The sequence below is a fragment of the Corapipo altera genome, unplaced genomic scaffold (assembly GCF_003945725.1).
Source record: "Corapipo altera isolate COAL_440 unplaced genomic scaffold, ASM394572v1 0, whole genome shotgun sequence".
NCBI lineage: Eukaryota > Metazoa > Chordata > Aves > Passeriformes > Pipridae > Corapipo > Corapipo altera.
In genome coordinates this window covers 41,071,169-41,085,950 of record NW_020884872.1, presented here as the reverse complement: position 1 = coordinate 41,085,950, position 14,782 = coordinate 41,071,169, and the positions used below count along the sequence as shown (strand labels likewise).

General features: G+C 36.3%; 1 protein-coding gene across 4 annotated transcripts in view; it reads right to left on the bottom strand.

Annotated features, from left to right (window-relative positions):
- The window catches only part of UGGT2 (UDP-glucose glycoprotein glucosyltransferase 2), an 86,248-nt gene that overhangs the window by 45,031 nt on the left and 26,435 nt on the right, over positions 1-14,782 (bottom strand). For all 4 annotated transcript variants that reach the window (XR_003527962.1, XM_027645275.1, XM_027645286.1 and 1 more), the window contains 5 exons: positions 13,442-13,502; positions 7,042-7,133; positions 5,361-5,511; positions 4,272-4,391; positions 1,651-1,736 (listed from right to left, as the gene is read on the bottom strand). Coding sequence is in view for 3 of the 4 variants with exons in the window: in XM_027645275.1 (XP_027501076.1) it covers positions 1,651-1,736; positions 4,272-4,391; positions 5,361-5,511; positions 7,042-7,133; positions 13,442-13,502 (510 nt within the window). In the remaining variant the exon portion in view is untranslated. The remainder of the gene's footprint in view (positions 1-1,650; positions 1,737-4,271; positions 4,392-5,360; positions 5,512-7,041; positions 7,134-13,441; positions 13,503-14,782) is intronic.

The following is a 14,782-nucleotide window of genomic DNA, read 5'->3' as shown; positions in this document are numbered from 1 at the left end:
GATGCAGTATGTTCTACAGCTAATTGCTTCTCCCATTTTTTACATCTTACTGTTGCAAATAACTTTTCCCAAGGACTTATGTCACCTGGATGCCATAGGAACAGCCAGTAAAACTAAATATCATATGACAAGACAGACCCCACGACTTGTCTACATCTTGAATACTGTGTACATGGCTATTGCTCTCATCTCAAAGAAGACATATTAACACTAAGAAAGTCTGGAGAGAGACAACTCAGAAAATAAAACAAACTTTGGAACAGCTTTCAGGAAAAGAATAACTTGTAACCCAGGGAATGAAATGAGTGCAGTTAAACACAGCAGAGCTTTATAAAATCATGAGACCTATAAAATCAAGAGAGGGAGGGAGAGACTGCTTAGGTTCCTTTTTATAAGAGCACAGAGACAGTAAATGAAGCTACTAAAACTCTGGCTCAAAACAAATAAAGCAGTTTTTCATACATCACATAGTTCAACTGTGAAAACACCTGGAAAAGGATACTGGGGGTGCTAAAACTTTACAGGAATTTGAGGGAAAACCAGAAAAGTTTGTGGAACAGAAACCCATTGAGGATAGTTAAGTATCCTAAGAATTCTTTGATCTCTAAATGCATGAATGCCAGAAAAATACTCAGGCAAAGAACCTGGTCCAACTATGCTTTTTATCATACCAAGACAATTCCTTGTGGCTTCTTGTAAACAGACTGACCAAAATGGATCTTTACCCTGACTCAGTTTAGCTACTCTTATGCTGTTATGTATCACAAAAGCAAATCATGTTCTAGGCTATATTCTCCTCAAGGACTAAAGGAGTATTGTCTCCCAGGTAGTGACAAAATGCACATGTAACTAATATCTGTCCTGCATTATGTTTTTGTAACTGAAAAATAAAACATTAAGAAAAACAAAACAATTATCAGAGATAGTAAAATTTTAAAGAAAAAGGAAAACCGTGTAATTTATTGAGGAAACAAAAAACATTTCACAGGAAGATTTTAAATATTTAACATGGAATTCATCTTGCTAAACCTTGGATACCCTTCATTTGTAAGCTGTGGAAATAAACAGTTTCATTTTTCATAAAAATGAAACAATTCATTTTTTCTTAAAAGTAGGCACCTCAGATTAACCAGACTGTTCCCCAAAAGTGTCTTTATCTCAAATGCTAACTAGTTCAGACCCAGACAGCTAATTTTTATAAATTCAAAACTTGATGAGGACAATCTTGCTTTAGTCTTAAAAGTTTTTATATAAAAACAAAATTAAGTAAAGTAACCTCAACTGAAATAATTGAATTTAAAAAATTCTCTCAAAATATGTTTTACTTACAGCATATTTCGATTATGATGCAGCTTCACAAGGGCATGCAGTGGGATTATTTGACAAAACAAATTTTTATCAGACTTTTGGAGTTCATTTTACACACAGTCAAGTACGTTATCCCTTGCAATCTATTTGCTTAAGAAGACTTAATACCTGAGTAAGCTTGACACAAGTGGGTAACCAATGTGTCTTAATAGAATGTGGTTGAATTGGACTTCATTTGAATTCACATCTTTGTCTAGCAAAACAGAAGATGAAGATGAAGAAATAAAAACGGAAAGCAACCTTATTTAAAGACTCTTCCTCAAGATTTTCAGTTTTCCTTACCTAAGTGGTACATTATAATGGTAGAATAACTCTGCCACTTTCATGTAATCACCTGTATCTTCTTGGACAGGATCAACAAAAAGTACCTAAGAAGAGAAAACATATCATGCAGCCAACATTTATTCTTGATGTCTGCTTTTATTTTTTTTCAGACATACAATCCAAGATAAGAACATTAATTTCCAAAGGAGCTGTACACCTCAACTGTTTTCAATTTTTTAGAGCATTCATTGTAAGAAAACATTAAAAGCATAAATGAAAATAACTTCAGAACTAATGAACCTGGATCAAATGCTGAAAACAGGATTTAACCATTTACTGAACTTCAAACCAAGTGATACTGTTTTCTCATTTGAAAGACTGTGCCATTATTTTGTTTATATTAATGAACTTTATATTTATTTTAAAAAGGATACAATGACTACTTTTATGTTAGTTCTTTTAACTGACTCTCTTCTGTTGTGAAAACCAAACAAAAATAAATAAATGGAATATATTGGCTTAAAACTTTAGTTAAAAGATAGAGCTTTGGGAAAGAATTCTTCCTTTCTGTCTCATATATTTTTGTAGTCACTCTTTCACTTAGTGTAGCTTAGAATATAAAATTAGATCTTTCAGGCATGCATAGAATCTAAAAGTGGGATGTATCTGCATAGATAGATTATCCTTATGTAGATTTAATTATGACATCTGTACCTTATTTATTCAGCTTTGCACTGCAAACTCCCCTTAGAATTTATCATATTTGCTAAAGCAGATGAAATGCAGCAGAATAACTTGCAAAATTTTGACTGCTCTCCCCCTCAGACTATAGCTAAATGATATGTTGTAGACTTCTATAATACAGCTGTTGTATTTAACAAATTTAACTTCGAATAAATAATGCAATCTACTTCATATTACACACATCTTATGCTTCATTAGAAGTGAAAGAGTGACTACAAAAATATGTGAATAGAAAGAAAGAATTCTTTCTCAAAGTTCTATCTTTTAATTAAAGTTTTAAGCCAATATTTATTTTTGTTTCTATGTATGCTTCGTTGCTTGTAATTCCACTGTCTTTTTATATACTGAACTTAGTGTCACTTTAAACAACTGCATCAATGGACAAGTAAAGCGCTACAGATTTCATCAATCTGGGTTTCTGTAAGGCCTTTGACATGGTCCCCCACAACATCCTTCTCTTTAAATTGGAGAGAGACGGAGCTGATGGATGGCCTAATCAGAGGGTAAGAAATTGGTAGGATGGTTGCATCCAGCTCAATATCTGGTCTGTATTGTGACCAGTGTTACTCAATATCTTCATTAGTGACACAGATCAAGAGATTGAGAGCACCCTCAGCAAATTTGCAGATGACACCAAGCTGAGTGGTGCAATAGACACAACTGAAGGATGGGATGCCATCCAGAGGGACCTGAACAAGCTCAAGAAGTGTGCCCATGGGAATCTCGAGAGGTTCAGCAAGGCCAAGTGCTGCACCTGGGTTGAGGCAACTCCCAGTTTATCAATGCAGGCTGAGGGATGAAGGTATTGACAACAGCCTTGCAAAGAAAGACTTGCAGGTGCTGGTGGATGAGAGGCTAGACATGAGCTGGCAGTCTGTGCTTGCAGCCCAGAAAGTGAATTTTATCCTGGGCTGCATCAAAAGAAACATGACCAGCAGGTCAAAGGAGGTGATTCTGCCCCTCTGCTCCACTCTGGTGAGACTCCACCTGGGGTATCCAGCTCTGGGGCCCTCAGTATGGGAAAGACATGGACCGGTTGGAGCAGGCCCAAAGGAGGGCCACAAAAACAATCAGAGGGCTGGAGAACCTCTCCTATGAGTAGAGGGAGACTTATAAGAAAAATGGAGAGAAGCTTTATACCAGTAGTAGTGACACAGTAGTGACAGAACAAGAGATAACAGTTTTGAACTAAAAGAGGGCAGATTTATTTTGAATATGAAGAAATGAGGGTGGTGAGGCACCAAAGGTGTCACAGGGGAACCGGTTGCCCAGAGAAGCTGTGGAGGGACCACTATTTAAACTGGTAAAGGACAGATTGGATGAGGTTCTGAGCAACCTGGTCTTGTTGAAGATGTCACTGGTCACTGCAGGAGGGTTGGACTAGATAACCTTTAATGGTCCTTTCCAACCCAAACCATTTTATGATTCTGTAGTTCATACAATTACCTTTTATATTTTAAATCAGCAATAGCTGCTTCCTTAACTCACTAAGGGATACAGAATGCTATATGCAGAGGAAAAATTAGGATACAAGACACTCATAATTGGTGTCCTTTAAAACATAAATCTTTTTGTACCTCTGTTCACCATCTCTAAAACAAGGACAGTTCCCTCAGTAGTGTACTATGAAAAAATTCTTCTATATTAGTGAATTATCTATGTGTAGCATGGAAAGGAACACAAAAACGCCTGACAAAATGGTGCCCAAGTCCACTTCTGGAAATCAGACAATAACTGTATATGACTCACTAGACAAAGCACTCTTCACTGTTATTAGCAGATCCACATAGAAAACAAATCTTAACAATAAATCCAGCATGTGTATTTTTTAATAAACTGTCTGTCCACATATTAATAGATACGTTATGCAAAAATATTAAGTTCTCCAAACTTACCAAATTGTGTAAATTGCGTCTAATCTGCTGCAGAACTCCAGGAAGTGTGGGTCTTAGCAGTTCCTGATAGCTTTCAGGCCATGTGCTATAGCTGTGATCTTGTTCTACATTATTAATCCACTGAAACAAAAAAGGCAGTCACTTAAAAAACACACACTGAACACTGAGTAAAATACATGGGCATAAAGAATAATATTTTGAAACACATGGAAAGACTGCAAAGAATAAAACGTCTTCCCTTTTTTTTTGAAATAGTAACAGAAAGTAGCTTCTAAAATTATTCTCTTTTTTTCCAATCAAACTGTTTTCATTTGCAGTACACATGAAACTATTAATGGATGGAAAAGGAAAAAGGACAATTTGTACTATGCACAAGGATGTGAATAAAATCATTTTTTTCAAGTGTGGAAACTACTTTCACAATACAAACATCATAACAACATATCATATATATGTGTGTAACACAGCATAACCACCTTGCAATCCAAATACAGTATTTATCTATAACGTGCAGTAACAGCACTTTGGATATACCAAAATAACCAAACCATATGTGGCCAATTTGTTCTTCTAGTCCTTTCTGTGCAAGCCTTGGCAAGCAGAAGAGTGAAATATGGCTCTTTCAGGTAGTGCCTTTTTCACTGGTATATAACCTTTATAATGAAACCTGCATATATTTTGAAAAAGGGTAAAAAGCTCAGTCATTGGTCAGTTAGAAACAAAATATTTATGTGGTCCACAATTCACTTATCATACGTGTAAACTATACTTAGAAGTCTTGGATAACAGGATGATACCACGTAGTATTATGTGGGCTAGCTTAATTGCTGTGAAGTCAAATTCTATTGCTGTAAGTGTGCAACTACTCTCAGATACATTTTTCTTTTCTTTTAAACATCTTACGTCTTAAAATTTTAATAAGGTATAAGCTAGAGGAAATTACTCCTAAAATATATTGAAGGAATATCATCCTCAAAAATATAGTCTTAGGACTAGTATTTCAATTACACTATCAAAAAAGATAAACTATCTCATACATAGAATTATCAAATATGTAATATTTAAATAAATAATTTTAAAATTACTTACGACTATCGAAGAGTGACGAATATCTAGCGCATAACTGTTATCTGTAGGATGTATATGCAACCTCATAAATTTACTCAGGATCTCCTCTTTGATTCCAAGTTCATGAAGGCCATGCATCACTTTTCCTTCCAGTTTAAGAGTCTCTAAGATACTTTTTCAGGAAGACAAAATACATGTCTACACAGAACTCTTGTCATGACATAAAAACTATTTTTCATACTATAAATAATCCTTATATTAACAGTCTTAGAAATATTTTTCTTTCTATATTCTCCCACAGACTAATGTTGAAAAAACGTATCAGTTAATAACATCCTAATTGTACACCTCTAACTTACTTCAAAACAGAACTACAAGAGATAATACAACTCTTTTGTTGATTCACATTTATTGTATATGAAGCAATTTTATCCATCTTTAGTAAGACGTGGTAGGACAGCAGACCACAAGGTTGCTGTACTGTCCTGGCTGAGGCAGAAACCCAAGCTGGGGTATCCTAAGAGGAAGCTTTGCAAGTAGGCAGAGAAGCGGGCAGCACATGATAGGGACACAGACGAGCTCTTAAGTCTGCATCATTGCAGAACCCTGAAAACAGCATGGAGGAAACACACAGCAACACCTCTAAAGTTTCCCAGAAAACCCAGTGGGACTCTAGAACACCTGGTACAATCTGAAAGTTCAAATCTGAGAAGGAAACAAACCCTGAAGCACTCCACTGTAGAACACAGCTTGCAAGATTTTACAACTGCCTTCATTTCTATCCTGCTTCATTTTGAGTTTTCTCTATTCTTAAAGGTTTCTTCTAAAATATGTTCAAATGAAACCTAGCACTATCATTAAAAAACACATAAGTACTCCGAAAGATTCAAGTCACTCCCTCTCAAAACTCTGGTTGACAAAAAAAAAAAAGGTAAAATTGCAAGCATAAATACTAAGCCCAAGAAAGTTTAAGAATCTTTATGGAAAAGAAAATAAGACATTACGAGCTAAAAATTGAAAATAAATAATTACAGACTGTGACAAATTAGTAGATTTACTAACAGTTTTGCAGGTCATCAAAAACAATTTTGAAGTAGTCCTGTTCGTTGTCCTTGACAACAGAGAAGAATGAAACAGAAGATGTTTGTGGCTTGAGTGCTTGCATAAAAGAGGCAAGACACACTCAAAATAATTATACTATAATTGCACAAACTAGAAAAAGATTTCTTATACCAAAAAGCATACTACCTTTGCATTAACAGAAGTTATTATAAAAGGTGGCCAGATAGAGACTCGCAAGTATGTCAAAAGTAACTGAAGGTGTTGGATATCTAAATTTAATGCTTACAATTTTTTTTTTAATTTTTAAGAAACAGGGATATGAAAACATTTAATTTACTGTCAAAAGTGCTTTCCCCACCTTTTTACAGCTACTGATTGGATTCCTTCCATTTCCAAATTAGTTTTACATGGTAAGTTGTAAAATTTTAAGTGAATTAGAAAAAACATTCCAAGAGAAAATGCTGTTTTCAACTACTTATACAATGTTCATATTCAAAGCAAAACCACCGTAAACCAGTGTTCTCTCTACTGGAGGACATCCTGGCCCCCAAAATGCAACAGATGAGATTATCACCATGAGCACAACTTCTCCAGCATTATTAGTAATTCTGTAATCTTCGAACAAGATGTACCATCTTACCTAAAAGGATCATGAAAATCCAAGTCAATAGGAAGGCCATTTAGAAATAAATGTGCTTCTCCAGGTTGGATTCCAAGTGTTTCATGAAAATGCTAAAAAGTAAAAAGTACTGCTTACTTACTTAGGTATATGTCAACCACAAACACACATATATAAATACATACACACACATATATCTGTATATCTATATCATATATCTATAAAAACCCTTAAGAAATTCTGCAAAATATAGACATCAATTCTCTTCCACACAATTCCTTCTTGTATTTGAGTGTTGAAAAAAATACCAACATCATACTTTTATGAGTGCTATTTAATACACTTTGTACAAATACAAAGGAAAACAGGTGGTAATTCCCCCCAAAACAATCTACACTGTCCCTATCTGTACAAGGCAGAAAAAAAAAAAGACACATTCTCAATGTTTGCCAACAGAAAATGAAAATACACATACAGAAATATGTCTTGTAAGTTTTTGAAAAATTCTACATATCTGTTCAGGAAAGGGAGAACTTACATGTGTCCTTCAGATCTCCACATGAAAGCAGCTTTTGCAATAGCACAACATCTCTCAATTCCAAAAAAAGTGTATTCGCAATTGTTTTAGGGAATTAAGAAAAACAGACAAGAAACCCAAAACCTCCTCTAGCAAGGGGACCTCCGGAAAAATGCAGATTAGAAAGGGATAGTATAGCATATCTTTACTTTGCAAAGAAGAAAAGACACCCACAATAAACAAATACAACAGAAGCATTTAGGGAGTAAAGTATGTCTGAGGAACTATCCGGTTTAATCTCAGGTGGCTGTATCAAGATAAATAACAGGAGCAACAGTAGTAGTGTATCCCAACTCACCCCATAAGAATCAGATTTCTGGATCTGTCTTAATTTCCAATAGAGGAATGGAAAGTACAAAAATATGCAAAAAAAAGGCAAAAAAAAATATTTTTACCCATTTAGCTCCCACTTGCTAAATAAAATAAGTGTGAACAAAACATACACTTTGAAGAAAAGCACATTTAAAGCAAGTAACTCAGGCTGCATATATTACTCCACTTATAAGCCTGTCACTGAACAAATGAGAGAAAAAAATGAGCATACATTAAAAATAGTATTATTTCTTTAAAACAGTGTAGTTACTTTCACACAGTAAAATGCAAATAAACTCAAAGTTAACTGGTTTGTGGCATTACAAGTGCAAACCCACATAAATGAGACAACAGTTTCCTTGAAGCTCCTTGTAATCGAACATACGTGCATTATTGCTCATCACTCATTGAGAAGGTACCATACTCCTTAGTATAGATAAGCATTTCCAAAACCCCAAGCAGAATGGAAATATGCAATAGTACCGAACACTAGTTTATGAAAGGCAGGGCTCTCCATGAAGGAAAACTGCACCTGTGATAAGTCTAACACAGAAAGAACGTTTATTGAAGTCCAATACATGTCCCTGACTTTGAAAACCAACTTCTGAAATTTGCAAATTTCCTTTATTTTAATGGTATAAACTGAACTTCACAGTGCTTTCACTGCTTTTTTGTATGCTTATTTACGAAAGTATAATGTAATTACTTATGCTTGCTATAAAGTATCTAAATGCACATATTCATACTGTGATATAATGTGAAGAATACTGGAGACTTGGAATCATAGAATGGTTTGGGTTGCAAGAGACCTTAAAGATCACCTAGCTTCAATCCCCTTGCCATGGGCAGGGTCACCTTTCACTAGACCAGGTTGGTCTAACCCCTATCCAACCTGGCCTTGAACACTAACAGGGATGGAGCATCCACATCCTCTCTGGGCAGCTTGTTCCAGTGCCTCACTACCTTCGCAGTAAAGACCTTCTTCCATATTTCTAACCTAAATTTCCCCTCTTTAAGTTTGACCCCATTACTCCGTGTCCTGTTGTCAGAGATCAGATTTGTATCTCAGGTAGTTTGACTGATGGGTCAAATAAACCAGGCTGTCTGTGTGTGGGGGGGGGGGTGGGTAGTAAGGGCTAGGCCTAGGCCTGCAGCCAACATGGCTGGGAGCACACACCAGGGAAAGCGGTGTTGCTGGGATGTCAATCAATAAGGTCTGCCTCATGGCCTACCCACACCACACCCCCTGGAGCCTTTGAGTGGCTGTGGCACTCTCTCTTTGGCTGGGGGGACAGTGAGGGGCAGTGAGCCCTAGGTCCTGCCTGCAGGGAGTGGCCACAATAGCCAGAGTCCATACACAGACACACGCAAGGCCTCCATATTGCCTCAGCCTGTTGTCCTCAAAGCTGGCAAGATGTGACCTTCTTAGTAGTAACTATATTTTTCTCTCCTCTCCTTAGTCTTTCTTCTCTTAATATCCCTTCCTTTACTCTTGCGGGCAACTTAAACAACTATTTTCTGTATTTCATTTAAGTTGTGGGTATTTCACTTAAGTTGTATGGAGTTTGTGTTTGCTGGGTGTAACATAGGTTTCCTACTCCATAGCAACGCTTGCTAGTCCTAGTAATCTGTTGTAATGCTTTTGTGATTGGATTCTTTGTACTAGGTGTCATAGTGAAATGCTTTTCCCTGGTTTCCATGTTATCTCTGTAAAAACCTTTTTGCCAAAATGCCTATTTTCTCACCGAATTAAAGGTAGTTATTATCATTCATGAAAATTTTTGTAGGCACCTAAAAAATGGATGTCAGGGGGCTTTCAAAAACGAGGACTGTAAATGCATGGCAGTAAGTTTCCTGTAGGAAAAAAAAAACAAACTGAAAAGAGATAATTTATTAGTTTCCTAACTTATAAATCCCACTTTATTCCCAATCCTATACTCACGTAAATTACAGATTTTTTTCCTTTTTTTGTATGTCCCAGAAATTGGTACAGAAGAAGGACTTCTATCTTTCTTACAACTAATTGCTGCTTTGGATTACTCCAGTCCAAGTGTCGGACTTTGTATTTACCTTTGTGAAATCTCATGCAAACATTAAAAACCAACTAGAAGTACTGGCTGGTGTCTGACATTTACATTTTTCCTACTACAGCTTCAATTACATGCTCTCCCAAGGTCTCACTTGACACATCCCTTCTAAGCAGCCAAAATTCACAAGTGCCTGACAATACCAAGTGCCCTTGCAGCAGGTAACACTTCCAATCATTTTACCTACACAGTTTGATCCTGAGACACAAACAAAACAGGCAGAAAAGACAAACTGAAACAGCCAGGCACACAGCCATGAGCCTCCTCAGCACCAGCCAGTCCTAGGTATACCTGGAATTTTCCTGTACTTAAAAAATCGAACTTGGACTAAGGGTTAATAACAGCATTGTGCTATCAAGTGCTCTGACCACAGAGCAATCCCTCTCAATGCCACTGGACTCAAGCAGTGAACAATAAATATAAAGATGATTACAGCCTCCAGCAGTCTTCCCAGTATCCTTCAGGGCTCTTACACAGATCTTGTAAGATCAGCTAGAACAGCCCTCTCACTGAAGCACCAAAATCAGCATTTAGGATATGAGATCTCTTATCACTACTGAAAGCTTACTGTCATAAGCCCAGACACTCATGTATACATAGATACTGAGAAAGACTGTAACTGGCTGATGTAGGTCATAAAAACACTAACTAAAATGAATGCAAGAATAATGAAAAAATTATAATTCACTGGGTATTGAAATGGGATTAAAAGTTTGTCAAATTCTTCAGTACTGCAGTAGAAAAAGATCTGAGCTGAATCACTGGATGTGTCAGGTTGGAAGGGACCACAGAGGAGGTTGCCTGGTCCAACATCCCTGCTCAAGCAGATTCATGGTAGAGCAGCACATGGCATAGGATTGCATCAAGGCGGTTCTTGAATATCTCCAGTGAGGAAGACTCCACAACTTTTCTGGACAATCTGTTCCAGTGCATGGTCACCCACATAGCAAATAAGTTCTTCATCATATTTATGTGGAACTTCCTGTGCATCAGCTTCCTCTTGTCCTATTGCTTGGCACCATCCTCTTGATGCCCCCCTTCAGATACTTATAGACATTGATAAATAAGAGGTGAGACTCATGACACAATTTTGATGCTAGGTATTTGATTGTTCAGAAGCGCATCCAATTTGCCATAAAAACATTGATGGATGGAGTATTTAGGCAGCCCATACTAGAATTTAAGGCTGATAATAGTCATATAGTATTTTCTTGCTAAACTGTCAGCAAATTATTGTACTGGAAGTTGTGAGTTGTGTTTAATGAGATTTTATTTTTTTTCTTTTCTCTATAGCAGTTCTTTGTCTATTTCTTGGTTAGGTATCAATTCATTACACCTAAATCATCACATGTCTTTCAACTTACAATACCTTTATTTCCTCCCGTTGCATTTCCTATTCAACTTTCATTATCTTGAGAGGGAATCATCCAGTTACACACAGCATGGGATCATATCTCTCCTGCTGCTAGATGGATGTACTGCAGTTCAAGAATGCACATTCCAAGTTATTGTGCTCAAGCAGTAGTGTTCAGGAAGTTTCCCTACTTTTATTCAACAGATTTTAGTTTTCAGCTGTCAAAAGGCCTGTAAGCCTTTAGACTACATGAAGGATGCAGTAGGAAATTTAAACTCAGTGTGATAGGTGCATAAAATCCTCTTAATGTAGTTAATACAGTCATGGAATCATATGAGTGATTCAGCTCATATGAGACCATATGTGACCAACCACACAGATATCCAATGTAATTTGTTTCAGGGCAAGATATCTTTGGACTGGAAAATACAGGTGAGGCAGAAGGGAATGGATGTCTCAGTGGACACATATGCCAGACCTGTGTGGCTCTCTCGGATAACCTGTAGCATCTCAAATGACATCAGAAATTCAGGCTTAGGCAACTCAGTTGTGCCCCATAAAAGAAACACTGAACAAGCCAAATTGTTTTTGATGTCCATTGACTACACCCTCATTGTCATAACAGCTTATATATATATAGCTTTGCCTAAATACATACTTAATTTCAATCCAAATTTTAAGTTACTTTTCCTAATCCTTATACTTACTAATTACCAATTTAATTCATGGTAGACCTTTACTTTTTTTTTTCTTTTTGCATTTTAGGGTGGAGGAGTAGTTTTTGATTAAGCAGTTAGTTTTGATTTTTGTGTTAACAGAGTTTCAGTTTAAGAAGATCTCTGTGAAAACCCAAGAATCAAACATGCACTCTGCACACAAGAAAGCTGAAGGGGTCAAGGTGGTGAAATGCTGAAATATGTGAAAAATCTTCTCCATATACCAGCCCCAGGTGCAATCACCAAAGGACAGAAAAAGGCCTCCACAATATTTTGCTTAACCATTTACAAGGATTTAACACTCGATCCTGTCACTATTTGGGCAGGAAATACTCAAGACACTGGAAAGCCTTACATTAGTTTTGCATAGTGCAGAGCTCTAACACATTTATGTGATATTTTTGCTACAGTAAAGATGACAAGCTCTTTATGAGAAGGCTGCACCAGTGCAACAGGCACATTGTTCACTTTCCCTGTTTTGGAAGGTTGGAAGAAACTGGAAAGGCATTCCCCTGGAGATACTAGACTTGGCAAGGCAAGAGGAAAAGACCTGAATGGATACAAAGCAATATGATACATGAAAATGTTGCAGAAGTACAGGAGTGCCATAAGTAATACAGTGGTTGGTCAATCTTAACACCATACAAAAATACATGTTCTGAAGATCAGGACAAGGGCAGTGCTATGGATGTCATTTCACGTGACCAGTCCTAAAAGCACGGTGGCTAACATTTAACTATAACACTCAACTTGAAAGAAAAAGTCCAACCTCCGAACACAGAATACAAGAGACATCATGAACTCAACAAACACAAAGTGGCATCTCAGGATAAATCTCAGATCAGTCAAAATTACAGGAAAAATGGCTCCTCATGTGACACAAGGAACAAAAGATGCAGTGACTCAAGGACAAAAATAAAACCACCATCTACCATGTTTGAAACACTTTGCAGAATGGTTGCATGTGTGATTCTGAGAGTGTGGATTCTGGAGTGTGGAAAGCTCAAAGGTAGCATGTGCTGACCATAATGTAAGCAGCAGGCCTAGATTCAGCAACAAAGCTCTAGAAAAATTAACTGATACCTATTTTGCTTTCATAGTGCACGATTTGTGACTCAACACAACACTCCGTGAAAATTGTTTGGCCTTGCCTAGTTCTATAAAGCCAAAAAAGAGATGGGAAAAAGTGTCATGAACAGCAGAAAGTAAACTATTTGAATTGGACATTTAAATGTTACCTATCTAGTAACAGATTTTTAGACCAATTAACTCTTTTTCTCTGATAGCAACCATGTGAAAGTTGCTACACTAATAAAAATCTCCAAAAGCAGCAATATGATAGTAACTCAAATGTCTACTTGAAATAAAAACAAACCTTCTGATTTTCTTCTATTTCATTTCGCATTTCCTTGTCTATGGTCACTCTCGTCAGTGATCTGTTAAAATAAAATATTTGTATCACTCAACCACCACATTTTCAAAATATCTTTAAATAATGTGAAATAGGTATTTTAATAAAACATCCAATGCATTTTAATAAAACATCTGTAATTGAAGAATGCTGTAATTATATCTTAAAAAGAAGAGCGATGCAGTGTCATAAATTTTGTATTTTCAAACCAAATATTGTTCCATATTACTCTAGTAAACCCAGGCTTCAAATTCAGACTAGGTTTTGTTGAAGTAATATAATCAACATATGTTTTACCACTCTCAATCTTTTCTCTTGTGGGTTTTTTTTTTGTTGTTTTGCTGGAAAATAGCATGCATACAAAAAGTAAGCTGCTTGGTCATCTAAATTATTACTTAAATACAACCCATATTTGCATATTTTAAGTTACTGTTACTAACTCTATGCTACTCAACATTACAGTACAGACAGCCAAGGATTTGTCTGCATAAAGGCAAGGAAAACATGTGAAGAATGACCACTTAAAATTAGGTGAGACTTAAAAAAGAGATTCACTGATTGAGACCCTTGAAAATGTTAAGCATTCACAGACAGTCAAAATTTTAATTTCCTTAGTCATTCTACCTTTCAAAGATAATGCGTTGATTTGTCTTTTTTACCTCTGAATGTTCAGGAAGACTATTTTATCTTCCTCTGCCACAATGTATTGTATGTCAGGCTATCTTAAAATACTTCCAGAGGCAAATTAATCTCTCCAAATTTAAAGAAAACCTAAACCTGAGTGTCCTGATAAATGCCAAAAAAAATATGCTAGTTGCCTATACAAGCATTTTTTTCAAAACAAGGTTGTACATGTTTTAGCAAATTGTATGGGGCTTCAAGAAAAACTGGAATTGTCTTAAACCTGAAAGTTAACCAAGCAAACTGAGAATACTCCTATATGAAGCCAACTTCAATACTTATGGATAATAAAGCAGTTATTTAATAATATAAATCCTCACTTCCTCCCCAAAGAAACTGATTCAGAATAGATCTTCCTAGTATACTCCACATTGATCACAATATGTCAGAAGTAAGACATAAAATCAGTTTATTTTAAACAACTATTCAAGCTTTCCAGACAGTCAGAGAGACTACTTGTTAGGAGCAAACAGTATGATTTCCAAGCTTGGTTTTAGAGAGTCCTGAATTAAATATACTTTAGGGAAAATAAAACCAGCTGATTTTTGTCATGCTGAACTCAACATAAATAGTAGGTCCTGTAGCTCTCAGAAGTGACCCTTCATTCTGCACACACAGCTGATA